Raw genomic sequence first — 22,195 nt, forward strand, 5'->3', positions numbered from 1 at the left:
TGCCGTACCATACAACTCAGTAAAGGTTAATTCAATTCCTTTCCTTCTAATAATTCATGACAGCAGGTTGGATTTATTTCAGAAGTGTAAGAGTTGGATCTAAGGTTTATGGTCATCTCCTAGCCACTGGCATCACAGTCAAATGTACCATTTTGCATTTGGCAGGCAGCCAGCTGCCAGGGAGTGTGGGCAGAGTAAGACAGCAGCAGGGACAGGCATTCAGGGGAAGGCTCACGGGCAGCTAAGTGAAGGAATCCTGTCTGTTTGGATATTGCTCTAAAGAGGAAAAGGCAGACTGCCAGAAGGGCAGACTTTCAGCTCTGATGCCAAGTACATTTGTTCAGATTGTTATTTGAAATGAGTTATTAGCAATACACACTGTCACTCCAGTACCTTTTTAAAAATGTGGCATATTGCCCCATGAAACACTGGTGTATTTCTTACCAGCTCCTTATCACTAGTCATGACCTATTTTCACATCAGAAGATAAGGACTCACCTGAAAATGATCCAGAAATTACTTAACCCCTCTCTCTGAGCCAATAAAATCCCCCAAATAAAGAAGAGCCTTACATGCGTTTCACATCAAGGGCTTCATCAAGACAATTCTGTGCTAACAATGCTTTTATAAGGAAGTCACAGGAATGATGAGACTCGTATTTCCGCATTCTCCTGAAAATATTGTAGGCCTCTAAAAAAGAGTAAGAAAGACAAAAGGAAGTGTCATACTGCAAGAACATTGATCACAGAAAAATCACCTATTCATTGAAAAAGGTCCATCTTTAATCAATGTATCCTTTGCTTACATCTTTAAGCCCAGAGCTGCAGATCACAGCTTGCTTAAAACGGCCAGTATACAAACAATCAACACACACTTCTACAGGAGAAAAAGTTTGCTACCCCTCTTCCTTTATATGTGGCTGTTGCTTCAATATCAACATAGCTGGTTAGAAGGGGAAGACTCACGATTTTTAAAGCAACACCTAATTCTGGGGTATACAGTTACAGTGTCTGGTGCATGATCACAACAGCATTTAACAAATAATATAGGAGGCGATTCCAATATGGGGAGATCAAATTATTTGGCTACGACAAGATTTATACAAAACATACAATTTACAAATATACAGATATTTAGCAAGTAAACTACACTGCATTTGTTTGACTGATTAACAGTTTTATTTCATGCATTCACAATAACTGTCACTGTATGAAAAGATGTTACCAAAAAGGGGGAAAAAATGATAAGCACAGTTTTCAGTCATTTATTTTTCTGAAACAAGATTATGCAGCTATATGCATGCAGCTAGAACTGCCATCCACACTGTAACACACGCTAGAAATCTGTATTAAGAACCACAAATGATCTTTTATATCTAAACAGTGATTGCACGTTTCTTTTAATGACTCATTAAATAATCCCTTTGCTAATTCAAATCATAGCCACAACCTTTGAAACTTATGAGAAACAGTTGGACTATCACCACAGATTTTACAGTTAAGCATCAAGCTTTTTCTTCTACCTTGAAAGTAAAGATGAAGACACCTCATTTGAATCTTAATGTCATAAGAAGCATCACATTAATTGCACTTAGTACAGTGCATGATGGAGCTTCAATCAAACCTGTTGTTATGCCTTTCTGTTTGCATCTTAAACTTCTTCAGCCAACAAGTATACACAAAAACATCTTGAAATGTAGGCACAGAAACGGCTATGCATAAAATTTATTATTTACATCAGACTCCTACACCAAATTAGTAATTAGAATTATCATGGCCATTGAATCTACTTTATATGCTTGAAACTTTGTTAAATATATATATGAACAGAGATGAAGTGTACAAAAGATCTGCTGTCTTCAGACTGAACTAGGATTTCACCCTGTGTTTAAATATTACTTTCAGTTAGATACAGAAATGGACCTTGCCAATAGTGGTCATGATGTCAAGCATACCATCAATTATCACAATCCATAACATGTAAGATCTCCTACAAGGAAATATATTTAATTTTTGAATGTTTTTTGGTAATGACTAGTTCAATGAAGAATTAAAAGTATTTCTATCAGTTTTGTTGTGTATGTCAGTCCTAATCTTGCAACAACCATTCTATTCAGATCTTTTTCTTAACTTCATTTTGCATTTCTGCAAGAAGCATATCTGAAGTATACCTAGATCAATTCTGAATTGAGATATATGCCTGATCAGGTATTATCAGCTTATTACTTCTTCAGGTGGCATCTAAAATTATTAAAATATATTAGCATTCAAAAGAGAAATTTCCTGGTTTCAAAATCATATTGTGTTTTACCAGCTATTTCAAGTAGAAAGATTTGTTAGAAAAGTGACAACTTGCCAAGAAAGTCTCAGTTCTCAAGACAGTCAAATCTGTTTCAGCAATTGTGACTGTTTGGGATATGTGTTACATGATCCCCTAGAGTCAAGTTCTCACACTGGGGAATCAAGACAAAGATGAAAATATGACTTTGCATAAATCAAGCACTTTGGAGAACAGATTATCAAAACGTGTCAAACTTGGTGAGTTCATTGAATAGTTACATAACTAGATTGAGTTAATCTTTTTCCCATCAAAAAGCTGCCCTGTTACACCAAAATTACATGATACTGTTATATAAAAAAAAAAAAAAAACAACAAAAAAAACCACCATCAGCTAAGAGTTTTTAGGTTTTTTTTAAGGCCAAGAGAACAGTCTTCCAAGAAGACAAATTGTTTTCCAACATAGCTGGAAAAATACTGCACCTTTAAATAAAATATGCAGGAGTGATTTATTGCTAAGTTCAATATCCAAAGTCATCACAGAAGTTCTATTTTATATTTTTGTTTTAAACTAGTCTCCGAGCAAAGTCTAAGGCATATATATTTTGTTTCTTCCTGCTCTCCACTTAATCATTTATGATACCAAAGGCACAGGACACTTTCCTAGTGAAAATGTCATGAAGTGCATTCCCTTGATTTTGTGATTTTCAAAGAAAGTATTTCTGCATTTCTCATTTTCTTATGATACTCAACAGTTACCAGCATGAATAATTTCTCGAAAGCATAATGTCTGCCATAATACATGATTCTTAATTTAATATACAAAAATGGTGTTGCATTGCCAGTATGCAGAATGTCCAGACACAACTTTAGACTCCTAATCTAAATAAACCGAGTATTTAGACTGAATAACTCTAGATGGTGATTTCACTAACAACGTAAGTTAAATGTCTGAATGACTGATACACTCTTCTTTTAAAAACTCAGAGCTTAAAAATCTGCGTCCAACCTGTAAAGTATACCGATTACACTTAGGGAAGAAAATTACTAGGTGTCTGGCATTTATAAATCTTCCTCATTCAGCAAAATTAATTTTTAAACCCATTGAACTCAATTTTCTATACCACTTTCAAGTGAGGTACCTAGTTAGTTACTAAAGTATAAATGAAGAAAATAAGTATTTCCAGAATATTCAAATGCTCTGCACACTGAACAAACACTCTAAACACTGCAACAGATTGCCTAGAGAGGTTGTGAAGTCTCATCATTAGAGATACTCAAGGATCTTGTTGTATGTGCTCAAGGATGAGACTGCCTGAGCAAAAAGGCTGGACCAGATGACCCACCCTTCCAACCTGACACATTCTGGGGATTCTGGGATTTCCTCCCCGTTTTGTAAGGTCCAGTAAAGCTATTTCTTCTTCTGTCACCCTGCTTTGGGATGAGATGGATAAGAATGAATTTCCAGTGATTAAACACAAACTAAATCAAAGGAACAGCACTGAAATACACTCTGCTCTTCTGTATGCAAAGGCAAACATCCATGCATAAATTAATTCTGTTTTCAGCAGAGACAGGGAAGTTGCACAGAAGAGCTCTAAAACAGTGGATTTCAGTTTACCTTTTGCCTTATTTTTCTTGCAAAGCATCCATATTTTCAGTTCTTCCCCACTAGTAGCACTTCTGCTATCTTCAGACCTACCCTTTAAAAGAAACAAACATTTAAATTACTGTAATGCTATCCGTTAATGCTTTTTTAATAAGAAGAAATATGTTCCTAAGTGTTGTTAGCTAGGAAAGTTCAACTCCACTTACCTTAGGTACCTCAAATGGAACAACCTGACCATTTTTCTCAAATATATCAGCAAGCAAAATTAGTGTTTTCTCACGAGGAACAATATTTTCTTCTTGAATTTTAGTCCAAATAGTTTCAGCCTTTCCCCAGTCCTTGTTGCTCTCTGAAACAAGATTAAAATCTTCAGATAAAAGCACATTTAGAATATACATTCATATCCAAGGTGATTCAAAATGATGTCTTTGGAAAATAATTCATCAGTTTATCATTTACTTCTGCTTCATACCATCATCAGTTTGAAGTTTTCATCTATTTTAATACATAGGATGCCAGAAAAAAACCCCAAGGGTTATATGAATTTTCAGATAAATGTAAAATCACCTCAAAAGTCGTGCAGAAGTGATCATCCCAGCTCATCAGTTCTATTGTTCTAGACTGTTAACTGAAATTTATATATGCATCACTGTACATAACTGCAAATAAACAGAAATCTGGACTTTGTGAAATAAAACAGTTAACTACCATTTAACTACCTACAGCAGGTGATTTCCTGTTCCCTTTACATTTTCTAGCTTTGCAGTACCAATTGTGAAGATTTATGACTCTCAGACACTACTGATTTACACCCTGGTAAAAATGAGCCCTCTAAAGCAGAAACACCCTTCTCAATAAACTACCTTGGCTTTTTATTCACATCAGGCTTGGTTCTCCCACTGTAGATGCAAATCTTTTAAATTCTTCACTGACTCTTCAAGAATCAGTCTATCCTCATAAGTGCAGAGCCAAGGTCAAAAGGTGATGTTTGAAAGCTGCAGCAATAGAATATCTAAGAACAATCAAATCCTGGATCATATTGTTCAAAAAGACTCTTGGATCTCCACTGTTGGAGGCACCCAAACCTTTACTAAACAAGGCTATGATGTGAGCCAACTTCGGAGCTATCCTAGTTCCAGGAAATAGCCTAGGCTTAAACTCCTGAGGTTTTCTCCAGCATAAATTATTCTGTGATAATCAAATGCCTTGTTTTCAACATTTTTGATTACTGCTTGGACTAAAAGGTAGGTTCTTTTTTATATGCCTAAAATAGACCTGAAGTTATGGTTTTGGTACACAATGACAGTACTACTGTAGTTGTGCATGGGGCAGCTTTGATAGGTAATCTAAAATGGTTGAAAGCAGGATTATGCATGGCTTTTGTCTCTCATGGTGACAGAAACCCACAAATGTTTTCCACTTCTTTGAATAGATGGAATTGGTTCTGTCTTCTGAAAGAATACTGAAGATTTTGCATGACAGAATTTGATGAATTGTATCTTCTTAGATTCTCTTCCTAGCAGGCACACTGTCAGACTTAGTAATTGCCAGAGGTGAACAGGAAGAGTGGGGAAATAGGAAGGTTCTCTCCCTGGTGAGAAAAGATTGATTTTCAGGCCTACTTGATTCTTGATGGTGAACCAGTATGTGTAAAGCCAAAATTAGGTAACGCTTCTTTTTTTTTTGTTTTCTTTGAAGCATTCCAAGGCTTCAGGAAATGAAAAAAAAAGCAGCAAAATTCTTACAGGGGTCTCTGGTCATGTTTTTTTATGCAAGTACTTATGTCTTCTCCTGCAGAAGCTAAGTGCAGTGGGGAAGGGGCCTGCATCAATTGTCCTACCCAACCAAAAATATACATGGAGATATAATATACAGCCTGAAATTACTTCAAACTCAAAAGCAAGTTTTCCAGATATATCAAACTCCTGTAACAGCTCAATAATATATAGATATCTGTACATACATTACTGAAGTATGCAGAAATCCCTGTAATGCTTTATTTACTGTAATGTAAAATGTTCAATTTACTGTTTAGTGCTCCATACCCTATAGTGATCCATACCCAATCTTAACACAATGTGTTTTTTCAGTACTTTAAGATAGACCTCCAAAATTTGAATCCTTTATAATATAGTATAATACACTGAGTAACAAACTGACATAGACTGAAAAACAAAGAAAGGAGGAATGCAAGCCTCGTAGGTACATCCTACACTAAGTCTGTAGCACAGAAATTAACCTCCAGTTTTAAAAACTGTTTCATGGCTATAAACAATGCAAAAGCTAGATTGTGGATGGTGAAAAATAAGTAAATTAAAAAAATATATGCACCTTTCGGAACCAGATCTCATTACAGAAGACCCCTGATTATTATCAGTTAAGAAGATAACAGGTGAGCAGGTTTTCTTCTCTAAGCACATTGAAAGCCAAAACAGAATTAACTTTCAAATTATAAGACCAGACAATAGCATGCATTGGAAAACTTGTACTACATATGTCCATATTACGTCCATCCATCCATAAAAACACACATACTCTATACTAAGTAAGCATTCAGGTCTCCAGATGAAAAAAAAATCAAGCCCCTGACCTCTCCTCCCAGACAAGATGCCTCAGAAATGGTACCCAGATTGATTGTGTATCAAGATATAGCTTCTCTCCAGGGTTATGTCCCATCTCCAACCACAAAGTAAAACAGATTACAAACATGAAAAAGATCTCAAGCTCACTTACCACACAGTTTGAGCAGGTGGTAGTACATCTCATCTCTATCACATTCAAACAGATTTCGAGTTAATTCTACCAACTGTTCCAAGGCTTCCATCTTCAAAAAGAAGGAAGAACACAGTTATACCTCAGCCAGACAATTATTTTTCTTTATAGGTGCACATACATACTGTGTGCATTCAGCTAAAGTAGTATTTCTGTTTAAGTACACACCAGCATTAAGTTCACCTCATCAGCCTGTCACATGCCTTTCACAAACATAAAAATCAAGAGAGAAAATATTTCGAAACAATTTTTGTTGGAGTAAAATGACAGTTCCATAGAACACACCATGAGTCACATACCTGTTTATTTAATATACACTTTTTTGCAAACCACTGCAATCTTCCAGAATGTGCTCTCAAGCCAGGAGTCTGTAAAATATTTCCACAAGAATACATTACTGCACATAGAACATTCTAAGGGATAATAAACATAATATAGGTATTCATAACAAAAGTTCATAGCTTTTGTTTGTTTTGTGAAATCTAAATGAAACTACAAGCTCACAAATAATCATGTTAAGTTGCATTTATGACATAAAAATTGTGGTCATCTTACACAAGACATTCTCCTTTTTGGTTCAACATTGCTGAAAGAGTTCATGTAAAATACACTTCAGATGAACTGAATTGTTAAATAACTTCTATCACCACATTAATAGGTGGTGCTACCTATAGTAATCCTTTTTATTATTCAAGGTAATGAATTATACCAAATGTTCTCAAACTGTTTTCACAATGAAATATTTGCATTCAGCACCACTGCAACTTAGCAGCTAGAAAACCATGCTTCTGAGCTGCACCATCACCATTTGGTGATGCCAATATAATGTACAGATTCCAGATATAGTAACTGTAGGGCAATTCCTACCCCAAAACAGAAGGCTCAAGATTTACTCTTAAGGCTAAGACAGTTAATGCTTGTCCTTAAGTGTGTGTACACAGAGGAACTGTTGTGGAACTGTTGTGTAACTGTCAGCATGCCACAGCTCTTTCTGTTACTGACTTTCTCAGGTTGTGAGTTAGCTTATTCATTCCTTTGTTGTTTCAAGCAGACTGCAGCTACATTATACACCTGCTCAAAGAAAAGGTTTCAATCCTTAAAACTCCATCTGGTGTAGAAAACCTCACTGTACCTTCCCAGCACCATATGCCATAATCAGGAGTTCCTCAACTTAAATAAATTCTTAAATAAAGAAAGGAAAATTTTTTCAAGAGACATGTCACTCCTTTTACCTACTCACATCCAACATACCTAAAATAGGTTACAGCAAAATGTGTGCAAAGCATCCATAATTTTTACCTCTTGGCCTTCCCTCCCACAGATACTCAGATTTCCTTGCTTTATAGTATGTTGTCTTGGCACAAATATAATTTACAGAGTGGACTCTGTTTCTCATTTCAAACATCCAGATTCACATTAATATAGCTTAAAGTAATTCCAAGGAAATGTCTGCTCACCCCTACAGAAAACATGTGTTTTGACTCTTGAAGGCTTTTAGGTTTTAAGATTGTAAGAAATCTCTACAGTTTAAATGTGAAGGGCAACTTTAAAAATTTGAATGCCAGTTTGCACAAAAGAGGCAGCTTGAACAAAATGCTGTGAGAAACATTAAGGTTCAGTTGCAAAACAATGGAAAAAATTACTATTGGAAATGTGAATTTATCTTCTCTCTTTTAAACACAGGTAATTTCCTTTTCCCATATTCTCCAAGCGCAGAATTACTACCCTTGAATCTTTCGGAAATAATTCAGCACACACCAGAAAACCAGCACACAAAATTTCAGTAAAAACTCCTAAATTCTGCTAAATATACAGGAAGCAGTGTTCTGCAGAGTAAATGTTAGGCCATATAATCCCAGCAATCACCCTGGGAATGAAGTCAGCAAAGGGTTTGCGAAAAACAGGATGCTAATCCCACAGCTCCTCAACATGGAGCATCTCTTTGTGTTCAGCTGTACTGTTAGAATTGTCTCAGCCCAGAAGGTTACAGAAAAATTGTGGTTTCCCACATATTCCAAGTGGTATATATAAACACAGTTTTCCAGGTACATGCTTTTTTTCCAATTACTTCTTTGTCTGGATTTTTCCTCTCCCCACAGTTACATTTATAGGTACCTGTTCAGCCCTTTTTTAAACTGCTACCAAGCAGTTTCACATAAAAATGAAACTGAGCTAAAAACTAAGTCAAGAATTAACATCTTACACAACAGGCTCTTGATACACAACAGGCTCTTGAAAATGAAAAAGAAAGAAGTATGTGGCTTGCATGTGCAGCTAATCCTCTTTAGGACATGGTAAAATTCAAATGCTGAATTCACTTACAACTTCCAATATCATTGCTGATCCGAATGCCAATGAACTCAACAGCTCGAAAGCTAAAAACTTTTTATAGTAAATCCTTTCCTGTTCAGAAATGATTGATGTGTCTGTCACTACAAGGACAGCTGAGTTATACAACAGATATCCTTGTGTTTCATTTTGAAATTGAGATGTGTTTTCACATACTGCAGGTCTCAATCATCAAAAGAACATCTAGGTCAGATTAACTAAATCTCTAGGGCTTGCCTGATAGTCCATATTTGTAGCTTATCCCTTACAATCTTAGGGAATTTTAAACATTGCATTTAGCAGCAAGTAGTATTTCTACAATACAGCAGACTAAAAGAAAAACAAAATGCAAGGAATCAAGGAAAAAAAGAAAAAAACTATAATTACTCTTTCAAATTCCCATTTACAGTTTGATCTTGCTTGTTTCAGTGGACTAAAAGAAAAATAAAAAAAATCTATATTGACTCTTAGTGGTCTCTTTTCTTTGTTGGGCTTTTTTCTTTTTTTTTTGTTTCAGAGTCTCAAGCAATTCATCCAGCATATAAACCAAACACAGATTTCTGGCTTTTACATTCTTTTGAAATATAAAACAGTTGTACTGTACCAAATCAAACCTTGTTATGCTCTCTGGAACAGTAGCTATAGAAGAATATAAAATGTCAGAAAACACAGCAATATTTTCCCTTTAGTGCTCTTCCACCCTCCAACTACCTGAGGTTCAGTGCATCACACTGGCTCTACTAAGTTATTTCCATGAGCTCTTCTGGTTGCCCCTGAAACCCCTTAAGATTTATCACATTTAGAAGGTCTTCTGGCAATGGGTTGCCTCCACAACCTTATACAAAGACAACCAAAATACTACCACTTTTGATTGGTTTCAGCCTAACTTCTACTGCCTTCATTCAAGATCTCTGGATTTTGTATTAGAAGATGATGTACAATTGATTTTTCTTTATTATCTCAATTTCATACTAATTTAATGATTAGTATACAAAATAATTCCCTGCTTCTTCTGTAGGCTAAGCAGAATTCAGCTACTTCACTGTATCTCTTAGAGAAATCAGTCCACAGTTTTGATCAAAATTTACATGTGATGTGATTCTTGGGGTGTCCTACACAGGGCCAGGAGTGGGACTCGATGATCCTGATGGGCCCTTCCAATTCAGCATATTCTGTGATTCTATGACAATTACACTTATTCTATACTTACACCCACACCAATTTACTCACTGATTCTACACCTTCACACACAGTAAGGAACACTAATCAGAAAGGGAAAAATATGCTGCATCTTCAGAAGAACTCTTGTCAAGCAGCACTCAATCATGCAAATGCAACAGTCCTAACACACTGAAACCATTTGATTTGTTCTCCTCCTTCTGAGAGCCAGTCACTTCAGACAGGTGATTGAAGGGGTCCAATCAGAAGATTTTCTGTACTAACATTTTTATTAAGCTAATTTCTACCTATTACGGCTAAAAGAAAACACATTGTTTGGAAAAATACTGACCTGTCAGAGAGGAATCTATTAGAGGCTTTTTCAGATTTTTAAATAATGATAGAAATATTCAAATTCTGTTTACATTAGTATTCTGTAACTGCTACAGACAGCAGAGCCATACTGGTTATTTTACTTTCAAAAAAGCTTTTCTAGCAAAAAAAAAATTTAAAAAATTACAGAAGACATATGAAAATATTTATTTACTCCTCTCCACTTGCCTAAACTGAACTTTTTATCTTTAAACACAAAACTTACTTACAGAGAAAAACCACAAAAGACAACATATAGACCAGAAGCCCTGAGTTGTGTTCAAAAAGATGACTTTCAGCAAACTAAGAGTTGAGAACTACCCCAAAACAGTGCCACTTTTGCTGGATAAAGTTGCATAACTGTTTAAGAACCAGCAGCAGCATTTTTCATTTGGCATATATGTGACATGAGATGGAGAGCTTCGGTTTTAACCTTCCAACACTGAACGTTCACAAATGACAAGTGAGTGCTGTTTGGCAAAATAATTCTTACATATACTAGTCGACTTATTCTAGCCTTTCATAACTTCACTGTGAATAACACATCAATTCTAACTATGCAAGTTGAACCCCGACCACTTTAAGTGGTTTACGTTTACTTCAACATTTCTGTATTTTCTTTGCAAAAAGTTCAGTCTTTTCTTATGGAAACAGTTCTACTATAATCACTAATTCAAACATCAGTTTGGAAAGAAACAGCAAAATTTTGTAGAAGTCATCCATGTTGCACTTTCTGATGGTATTCTTTAGAAGGACAGATCCATTCATTCCTCTCTTTGCAGCTGAAAAAGCCAGTAATTGTAAAAGACAGCTAATGCTGCTAAAGGAAGAAGAACATTTCATGAAGAGTTACATCAGCAGCAATAACAGACTTATGCTACCAGTACCAGAACCAGTTACTGAGATTTAGATGCCAAAGCAATGTCTTGCAGGAAAATGCGTTACTTCTCCAAGCAGACAGCCTTGGGCAGACAGCTATAAGAACTGATGTGTGTCATTCCTAACAGCTCTCTCCAACGTAAGCATCAGGGAAAACAGAACACTTGATAAGAAGTTCTAAATTTAAAGACAGATTTTTCCCTGATTCCACAAAAATGTCTATCAAAACCTCACAAATTCCATACAGCTTTAATGAAGCCTGGGATATTTTTGCATAGCAGGCTATTTGAACAAAGCTATTTACAACACAAATACTGGATGTTTTCCTTGTGGCAGAAGTCCTCACTTCTACTAAGCAATGGGTGAACTTCTTAATCAGGAAGTTAGAAGAACACATAAAGTTTCTGTACCTTATGTAGCCATCCTAGTCTAGTTATTGAATGAGATGATTAAAACTATTTTACAGTTCTATTATTTTTTTCCCCTGCTGAACACTCCTTTACTTTCAAATAACCATGGATTAGTTTTTTAAGAATACCAACTAACACATTTACATTATTTTAAAAATTATCTTACATCTTGAGTTCATTATGTATGCAGGTACACCACCTTGCTGTATTTCTCCCGCTACAGTCTCTATAGCCAAGTCTAAGTGAAGTATCATTGTTGAATATACATCGGAAAAAAACCTATTTTGATTATTGGCTCTGAATTTTTAAACAATAGTTCAGAAGCTCACAAAAGATCCAGCTTTAGAGACTGAGGAATTGAAAAATAATCTGTGCATCAAAAAGCATCTTTCCTGTTGCAATCATATCAACTGTCTAATAAAACATATTAGTGCTCTCCTAGCTCAGCTTTCCTTTAAGTCATTATACTATCAGGATGACATTACAGCTACAGCTGTCAATGGAAGCAATATTTTTTCTGCAAGTTCATTTTCCACTTTGAAAGAAGCTTAGTTCTCAACGATTTCAAAAATGGTTTCTTTGGTGATGGCACAGAGAGACACCCTCACTCACTCCTTCTAAACAAAAGAAAATCTTGCAAGCTCTCTAAAAAATGAGTGCTTTCTTTTCCTCTTTATAAGCAATTTTGCCCAGAAATAAATATGACTAAACAAAATATGACCCCCATAATATTGAATTCTTTAAAGAGAAACTCATCTAAAATACGTGGACTCTTGTTCAACTTTTTTTGGCAAGGGATAATTGGATGTAAGCTTGAAAGCAACTATATCTGTAGCTTCGATATGTCTACTTTTAATTTTTGATAATGAGGGCAAGTACTCTAATGTAATACTGGAATATCAAAATTTATGGGTTGCTCCACTGCAGGTGGAGCCTACTCAGCAACAGTGTAGTTGATACTTTATTTGCAATACCAGATATTTAATGAAAGACAAAGGGACACATGTCTACACATCTATCCTCAGTAACTTCTCCTGAGACTGATGAGAATTCAAGCTCATGCTCTCCTTTCTGCCTATCCTACAGTCACACGAAGTAGCAACCAGTCAACTTCTACTAGGTCAATTTTGATGTAAAAAGCAGCAGTAGTTCACAGAAAGAAAATACAAAGCTTACAGTCTCCAGTGGCAAAGTTTGTACTGTTGGTTTGTGGCTTTTTTTCTTCCCAAGTATGTATTTGCTTCAAATACACTTCTGCCAATTTCACAGTTCACCGACTTTACCACCCCAAGTATCTGTTGAGTAAATACTCATTTTCTTTATTTCAATTAATAGAAGAATATACGCTGCTTTATGTTAGGCAAACATTTAAAAAGTATCAGGCAATTTGATTATTTTCCAAAAATAATAAAAAAGTAGGGTAGAATTTTACAACTTTATCATCACTCAAGACAGCTGAAACTGATGTACATTTAATTACTATTGGAATACTCTATTTACCAGTAAGTTTTCCAAGATAATTTGCACAGTGAAATATTATTAAAAAAAAAAATTAGTAGACATTCACAACCATAATCACACTGGAAGAAATGGTGACACAAAAAATACACAAAAACTGTTGCTTAAAACAAAGTCCTGAAGGTTATCCTAGACTCAAAACAGAGCAAAAATTTGCCCTTGGACTTGTAATGTGGTTTAACAGTGTAAGATGAATTTAAAAAAAGCATTATAAACCTCTTCCTTCTAACACAAAGTCCCTGTCTCTAAGAAAAAATGCACAGATTTTGCCATAATCCCGCATTCTGAACACATTACCATCTTCCTTTTGGGAAGAAATTTTTTCAGTAGTCCTCTCCTTTACCAAATTTACGTATTTGAAACAGATCTCTTCCCTGTAAGAAAGGGATACTTAAAAACTTCTAAATAACATGCACTGAACTAGTAAGCACCCTTTTTTAAATTAACCCACATACATTTTTGCATGGAAAGAAAATCCAACTTCACTAATAACTAACTGCATCAGAATCCAGTTTCAGAAGGAGAAGTAATGATTTTATTGGACTAACAGGACTCAATAGCAATAATTTTAAAAAAGAATATTTTCTTGTAATTATAGGACTTGCATGCTTTAAAGCTCTTTCCCCTCCATCTCAGTTGTATACAGTTACTCTAATAAAAGCTATTACACCCCCTACAAACTATTCTTAAATCTCATACCACCATTATCTAATACAATCTTGTTCACAAACATTTAAATTTTGTTTTAATCACCATCACTTTTTTCTCAACAGGACCAGAAGTAAGTCTTTGTAAATAAATTCAGACACTAGATATAACCATCACTAAATTACACACAACCCATGCACCCCCCTCGCTCCCTCAACCCTGCTGTCACAAATCAAGAAAGCATCTTCTCCTGGTAGTCCATCTCCAGCATAAAATCAGCAGGACTCAATTTTATGATGCAGACTCTTAAAAAAAGCAATCTGGATGAAAGAAGGTTGTAATCTCTCAATATCATGTAGAAATATTCTCATTGTTTTTATGGCAGATTAAATCCAATGGCAACTGGTATCTTGAGGTCTGCTGACAATGGATGTCACAATTCTTTGCTTAAGTCTATTTACCTCCTAAATTAACTTGACATCTGTTGATAGATATATTCCTGCACACTAAACTCATCCAAACCAGTTCTTTTGTCTGGTCCCAGATTTCAGCAGCAAATGTCTTTTTTTTACATTTCTTCACAATGGAACACACTTCATTAAATTACTTCATTACCATTTGTCCCTGAATTCTTCACACTAATGTCTGAAGATATGTGGGCTATGGTATGATAAATTTAATTACTAAATATAAACGACATCTTTAGTATGAGAGTAGATGGAAATAGTACTACACTTGATTAAAATCTGGTTCCAAGAACTCTGAAGCCATACGCTTCCCCCTAGCCATTTTCAAGGAAGGCTCCTCTAGTGGAGGACAAACAAAATACACAGGTTGAACTTCTACCAAAAAACTCTGCTATATAGTTCTGAGATCTTTCCCTGTATTCCAATCCTCTTTGCCTTCATTTCCAGCAAAACCAAAACCAGAGCAGAAATAAGAGCTTTTACTCTTTCATTGAAGGAGAAAATTAACAGCTGTTATTTTAACAGCTGATGTGATTTGATCTTAAAAGATTTCAATAGGCATCTGCCAAACAACACGAAGGCACTGGAACACTGCTACCAACTCCTACTCCTATCAGAGGACTACATATGCTCCCAACTAAAAATACAACTGACCTGATACTTTTCTGAACATAGCGCTTGTTTGTTGGATTTCGGTAAGTATTTTGCTGTACAATGAAACTTCATTTACGGTGCAATGATTTTATTGATACAGTGCAGAAATGGTTTAACAACAGTTTAATACCTTGCCTGTTCAGTCACAGCAATGAAATGTTAATTTCTTCTCCATTACAAGTTGGTTCAGACTCTCAGTAAGCAGATTTGTAGATGGGCTTTGCTTGACCCTCTGCAGCAGGACTGTTGCAGTACTGAACGAGATACAGATCTTTTCAGAAAAAGCCAAGAGCGGACATAGGCTGCACTACACACTGATTCAGTGGGTATTTAAGTAGCTGCATTCAGCACAAGTAAATGAAGGAAAAAAAGTGAGTCGAGAAATAGTCTGCTATCATGAATGCAAAACAGCTACAAGTTAGGAGATCTTGGTGAAAGATTCAGAGATGACCAAAATATTAAATCCAACTAAAATGGCTGACATCAACTATTTTTTACCTACTCTAAGTAGTGAAATTTGTAAACCACTATGCAGTATGAAAACAGAGTAACAGGTGAAAAAAGGAATAAATAAATTCTTCCAAGGTGGTGTAACAATCCCTTTTTCACTCCTACTCTTCTGGATGACCTTCCCATTAGCACAGATCTTAAGCATCTGCTAAATAAAGTGGCAATCAACAGCTGAGTAAAGAAAAGGGACTTTTAACTGTCCAGTACAGGCAACAGGCAAGAAGTTGAGAGATCTGGCGTACTAGGCTCTAAAATATTCTTTTACCATTCATATACCAGACTTAGAAGAACATAAGGTCAAACAATTCTTCTAGATTCTCTCCACATAATTATATAAGACCTCTCTCCAGGAGGAGATCTGATTAAATATTTTTGAAATAAGAAAACATTTTAGAGGATAGGTAAAGTATTTTTTAGAAGGTACTTCTTCCCTAATCCTATTTATTGAAAATCCCATCCCTTTCTTTTAGCCTACATTAGTTTTAATGTAGTTTAGTTTAGTTAAAGGCAAAACATACTGACCTAATTTTCTTCCTTTTTTCTTTAGGAAAAACAACATTCAAGGACAAAAGGCAATTAAGCTGCCTTTCTCAGTAAGGGAAAAAAATCCTAAGTATCCAGAGCTCGATTTGGTGACATAGAAGTCATGCTGCGCCAATCCAAGGGAAAACAAGCTAGTATGCGACCTTGTGGTAAGGGGCAAGAAGAGAGATGAGCCAAGTTCATTTTGGCATGATCATCTTTGAAGGACTCAAGACAAAAGCTAACTTACCAGTTGAGGTGCAATTAAGAAGACTAAATAACCTCTTGATGTACTACTACAGCACGCACTGGTAGAACTTGTTTTCAGTGCAAAGCTAAACAGCATCCATCAACACAACTTCTGGGGCTCAGGAATCTCCAAGCACAGCTTGAATAAAATAGACTTACACTTAACAAAGCAGCCAAGGCTACCTTATCTGTAGCTTTGTCTCTGAGAACAAGACTTGAAAGTGTTTAACAAGGCAGCTCAACAATACTGCAAACTGTTACCTTATCACACAAACCCCATGATGCCTCAGAAACAGCATTTCCCCCACAATTTTCTCAAACACAGTTTCTATTCCAGTCAGCACTGCCTCAGAAGAGACTCCCACTACCAAACTTCCACATGCTGCAGCCTAGCTGTTCTAGCATTGGTCAGACAAATTCTTTGCCTCATCTCCTGTGTATTTCCCTTTCACTGCCTCTCACACTCTCATTCTCTGATTAGTCTTGGTTTTATTCCACAAAGCAGATAAGGTCCAGAGCTTTCAGCTTTCTCACTGTATCTCATAACATGATCTTGCATATATATGCATTCACAACACATTTGTGGCCAGATAATGTAACATACACAAGTCTGACCTGATTTTTATAATCTCACTCAAACCTTACCCTTCGTCCTTTCCCAGTATTGTCACCCACTTTCATTTTACCAAAGATCTGAGATTTAGGAGTTATTTTTTCATTCCTGGGGCTTTGAGTTCCAAGTTTTTCAAAGCAGCACTTGTCCCTAAGTTTCATAAAAGCATCTGGTGTACCTCTAATTTCTAAAAATAGCAAGAGCAAGCAGAGACAGTGGTCTCCAGTGAGTAAAAATCCCATTTCAGCAACCATATCCTCCAGCGTTCTTTTCCTTAGCTCCTAAGGAGCTCTCTTCCCAGCTTTATTACTATTCTTTTAGATATCCCTTACAAATTCCATAGATATTTTCAAAAACAAACATCATTAAAATTAAGTGACCATCATAATCAGTAATACTTGATTAAAGTATATGCTTAAAGGTACATGCAACAGCACCTAAAAGAGAAAGCAGCACCAAGTGATGTCCTTCACGGAATATTATTTCACAAGCAAAGATAGAAAAATAATCAGAGATGACCATCAAGAGAAGTAATTTAGTCACAAAACCCACCGGACTAGAGAAAATAATACACATACACGTCATTTTTTATATACATATACACCATTTCACATACTGATTAAGGCTTTTGCTTCCCAAAAAATCAAAAAGCAAATAGGAACTTATGTTTTAAAACAATACAAACAATTTTCTTCTTCAGGAAAATATCAATTATAAGATTTCTGTCCTCCCCTTTTGGAACCAATTTCTTTGAAGATACTTAACATATTGTGACATAACAAAAGCATACTTAAAATATTATGCACTATATAGTAATTGATTTTTTAACACTTTTTCCAGTAGTAAAATGCATACTATCCCTAGATAAAAACCTACACTACTAAAAATTCTGTAATTTAAACCAGCTCCTCCTCCACAACATAAACAAAGCTCTAATTCAGACTTCATAGAAGTTAGATAACAATACTTTAACTAACAAAAAGGCAGGAAAACTTCCATTTCATCTCCAGATATTTAGTGTTCAGATTTATGCTTAAACATACTTATGTGGTTAGTAGTAACTTGTGATAAATCACCAAATACTGGATACCTGCAAGGACAATCTGGCGTGTTTTAAGAAAATGACAAGAGTCTCTGAAGGCTCTGAAGACCCAGCAATTTGATAACTTGCTTATTATCCTATTCACAACTGCTGAGCTCCAGATACCAACAGGGATTCTGAGAAATTAAATGCCAATATCAAAGAAAGAGCTGCTAAATCACATGACGTAACAGTTTTGTTAATTTAGGTTTAATTTTACTTCAAAATCTCAAATTTCATACTTTTACCTCCCATATGCTTTAATCACTGTTAAAAAAACCTCAACTCCTCAGTGTCATCTGATACTTGTGCATTCTGTTCTTGTGCATTCTAAGATCTGAGCTCCAAAACACCCTCTCAAAACAAAAATTCCAATGTTTCGACATTGTGCTTAGCAATAGCCACACATCCCACAACAGGACAGTATTGTTCCACCACAGGCAAACAAACAGATTTTCAGTTAAGACTTTTTAAATGCAAGAATTCCATTAGACAATTCAAGCAGGATAGCTGATATTTCAGATACTCTAAGGGGAACTAGGAGAAAAAGCATTGTTTATCTCAGGAAGGAAAAAAAACCCCAAAAATAAGGTTACAGTTGTGTATGTGCGTAACACAAAAATGCTGAGGACAAACTATTACTTTTTCTGCAAGATGCCTAGTCCCATAAATTAAGTGGAAAACTTATGCAGTATTTTAAAAACATACAACTGTGTTAAGAAGAAAAAATAATCACAATCTGGGCAGACTCTGCAGCTGCCCCTTTGACTTATCAATTTCAGTAAGCACAATTTCAATCAAGTCTAGATAAAATATACTAATCCTAAATAGACCAAGTTTGTCACCTACCACTTCCTATAAGCAGCTTACTATCCTGAAAAAGGAAGAGAGAGAAGAAATGCTAAATTAAATGCCAAACAGTAGCAGACAGCGCTTGTTTGGCTGATTAACTTGTAGACAAGCATTACAAATAAATCTGAGCATGGTCTGCAGCAAATTAAATTCCAGTGCTTTTAAGAACAAAGAATTCCTTCGGAAAGAGGATTAGCAACTTTACACCCAGGAAAGCCAGTTTAATTTAATTGTTCCACAATCCGATATTTAATATGCAAATATCATTTTGATATATAAGAGCAAATTTGAAAAAGTGAGGAAACAATTTCAATGTACAAGACAACTGTCTCTCTTCTGAATTGTAATTATACAAAATAAAGCTGGCCAAGAGTTTTTTATTACTGGGATTGCATTCTATTAACATGAATCGGAACAAGTCTAATTAAAGGTTAAAAACTTTAAATGTTTCTAATTAAGAGTCTAAACAGCTGCACGATTAGAGTACTATAGTTAAAATCCCACCTCGATGACCTTCTTGGCTTCTTTGTATTTTCCTGTTTGCAAGAAGGCGAAGAAGAGATCGTAAAGAGCCATCATGTCACCATATTCTCTGCTTATAAAATCTGAAACTGAAGACAGAATAATACTCATTTACTCAATATATTGAAGTATTTCAACATTTATGTCAGACATTCCTAATACCAATATTTTCCAAGCCTCATAAAAGAGCTATAATGAGCTATATATTGAGCTTATATAACCTATAAGCTATAGGGGGATAAATTTTGAAACAAACAAAATTATTATAATGCATGACACAATTTGTTGTAGCTCTGTGGTTGAACATAAAATGTTCTTCTGTTTATCTGCACTACATTTTGCTCTACATTCAACAAAACAGACTATATTGGCATGCTCTGCTCATAGAAAGTGAAGAGATATGGTTTGTGAACTGCTCAGCTATTTGAAAAACAGATGTATCATTTTGTTATTGTGTTTAGTTTCTATTAGTTTCTCAACAGTAACATACATAGCTAGAACAAGTATTAGCACTAATCTCAGAGTTCAATGATGTAGTATACAAACAAAATTCTATATTTAAAATTACCATCAATTTTTCAATCTGAAGAATGCAGACATCGTATTAGTGCTTTAAAGTTAACACATATAAAGACATACTTTTTTTTCTTTCAGTTGAAAGAAACTATGCAGAAATCCCAGAAGAAAAACCCCCAGAAAACACTTCATATTAGCATACAGCATTCGACTACATGCAACTAACCCTTTTGTAGAAGATCAGCATCTCCTTTTTCTACCAGTTTACAGTAGATGTTATGAAGTTGAAGAATTTTACCATACTTCTTGTAACAGCTGATTAAAGCTTCCAGAGCTGCAGGCATGTCATCCCTTGGGGAATGAAACAAAATAAGAATAAAAACATTTCAAGTGTTTATTCCACCCTCAACTCTTACGATTTTTGATTCCATGACCACTGTTCACTACAAATTTGTCAAAGGTGGGAATGTTTTTCAGCATTAGATGCACTTAATTTTTGAGCAATATCAAGTTATGCTATGTCCTATCTGTCCTGACAAAACCCAAACTCCATGCAAAATTCACTCGAGTGTTTAACAGTTTTATTTTTCCCATTTGTAAGTAATACCATGTACACTATCACACCTATGTCTGTGTTTAGGCATTTCCAAGTTTTAAGTTCTTCCCAGTTATTTCCACAATATTTTGTTTCAGTATAGATCACCAGAGTTAAGATAACCACAGCTCATGAGATTGCTTTATACTAGTTTTACACCTTAACAGAGTGCCTATAATTCATCTGTTGATGTCCATTCCAGCACAATAGAAAGGTTATAGCATTATTCCATTCTATATGAAAATTGCACTACAACAGATACTTTCTACTTTAAAAAACCCAATTTTTGCAGTTAATTCAACAATATAGTATGGTACCAAAATCTGCTTTATGCTGGCCTATCCATGCCACAGAGGCATGGCACTAGTATAAATCCATGTAGTAGTAAGTGTGCAAGACAGCATTAAATGCATTTCATTTAGTCAGGAGCCTTTGAGAAGCAAGTAGAAGTAACACACAGAATATTTCCATTTTTGGTACCTCAGCTCTTCACTGAATTTTCCCCCAAGTATACACTATCAACACCTTCAGAAATATACGTAAGAAAATGCAAAACTGAAAAGTCATAAAATCAATCACAGTAACAACAAATGTAAAATAACCTTCCACACTGTGTAACCAACTGTACTTAATCATCTGCTGCAGACCTTTTTTTCAAAGGATTAAAACCCAATCTTGAAACAAAACGAAACAAAACAAAGCAAAACCACTGGAAACAACCAAGGTCAACCACAAAAACACTGGTAAAGCAATATGTCATTCTTTGAAGGGTAAGGTTTAAGCTGAAACAAACCAAGACCATGTACACAAAATATAAGTAGCCACACAGTCAGTAAGACTGCATTTTAGATTTCAAGAGCCTTATGTGATAAGGGTGATACAAGTTACCAAAGGAAAAAGAAAAATTAAAAAAATTCACCTAACAGCAGCTGAAAGGCTGTCTTGAAATACTGATTTAACATTCCCAAAGCAACCTTATTTTTCATCAACAAGCCCTAATAAATCAAGATATTACTGTTAAAACAAGCCCAATTCAGCTGTCCTCTCCTCACATTGCATTTCTTGTGCAGCACAGATTTTGCTTTTTCAAAGAATGAACTATCTAAACTTCTATGTACTATTATCATTATCTAGGCTAATAATTTTAAAATTTTTAACACTAAAACACAGAAGAAGAATTCATTTTATTCAGTAATACTGGCATTCTTTAAAAGAACCTAAGATGATGGATTTCTACCTTATCCCCCTTACTGAGCCCTGTTTACAGTGCATCTTCTGGCACCCCATGGAGTCATTTGAATTTTTGTCATTTGGGGTGAAGACTAAATTACAGGTTAATTTCAAAACTGCAAGTAGATGTTGCAGGCTAGATTACTGTCATAAAAGCGAAATACTATGGTAGTTACCATAGTCAGATATAAAGATTTATATAATCAGTATTTTTCTCCTGCTTTAGATGCAAGTTCAGTTAACATCTAGAAAAAAAAAACAGTTTTACAGAAAACTACTCAATTTCTAAGGAGGCACAACAACATTTATGCATTCAAATTCAAGTTTTCAGTGATAAATCTAGCTTTTCAGACTGATGCTCAAACAGCTATAGTATTGTCTCAGCTGTATTCCTAAAGGATTAAAGTGACTGT

General features: G+C 35.2%; 1 protein-coding gene across 2 annotated transcripts in view; it reads right to left on the reverse strand.

Annotated features, from left to right (window-relative positions):
* Positions 1–22,195, reverse strand: part of LRPPRC (leucine rich pentatricopeptide repeat containing) — an 86,018-nt gene that overhangs the window by 17,534 nt on the left and 46,289 nt on the right. For both annotated transcript variants that reach the window (XM_015622127.2, XM_015622126.2), the window contains exons 24-30: positions 20,184–20,308; positions 19,424–19,530; positions 6,958–7,026; positions 6,620–6,710; positions 4,093–4,235; positions 3,899–3,980; positions 573–690 (exon numbers count right to left, since the gene is read on the reverse strand). In XM_015622127.2, the coding sequence (XP_015477613.1) occupies positions 573–690; positions 3,899–3,980; positions 4,093–4,235; positions 6,620–6,710; positions 6,958–7,026; positions 19,424–19,530; positions 20,184–20,308 (735 nt within the window). The remainder of the gene's footprint in view (positions 1–572; positions 691–3,898; positions 3,981–4,092; positions 4,236–6,619; positions 6,711–6,957; positions 7,027–19,423; positions 19,531–20,183; positions 20,309–22,195) is intronic.

Source organism: Parus major, chromosome 3 (assembly GCF_001522545.3).
Source record: "Parus major isolate Abel chromosome 3, Parus_major1.1, whole genome shotgun sequence".
NCBI classification, from domain to species: domain Eukaryota; kingdom Metazoa; phylum Chordata; class Aves; order Passeriformes; family Paridae; genus Parus; species Parus major.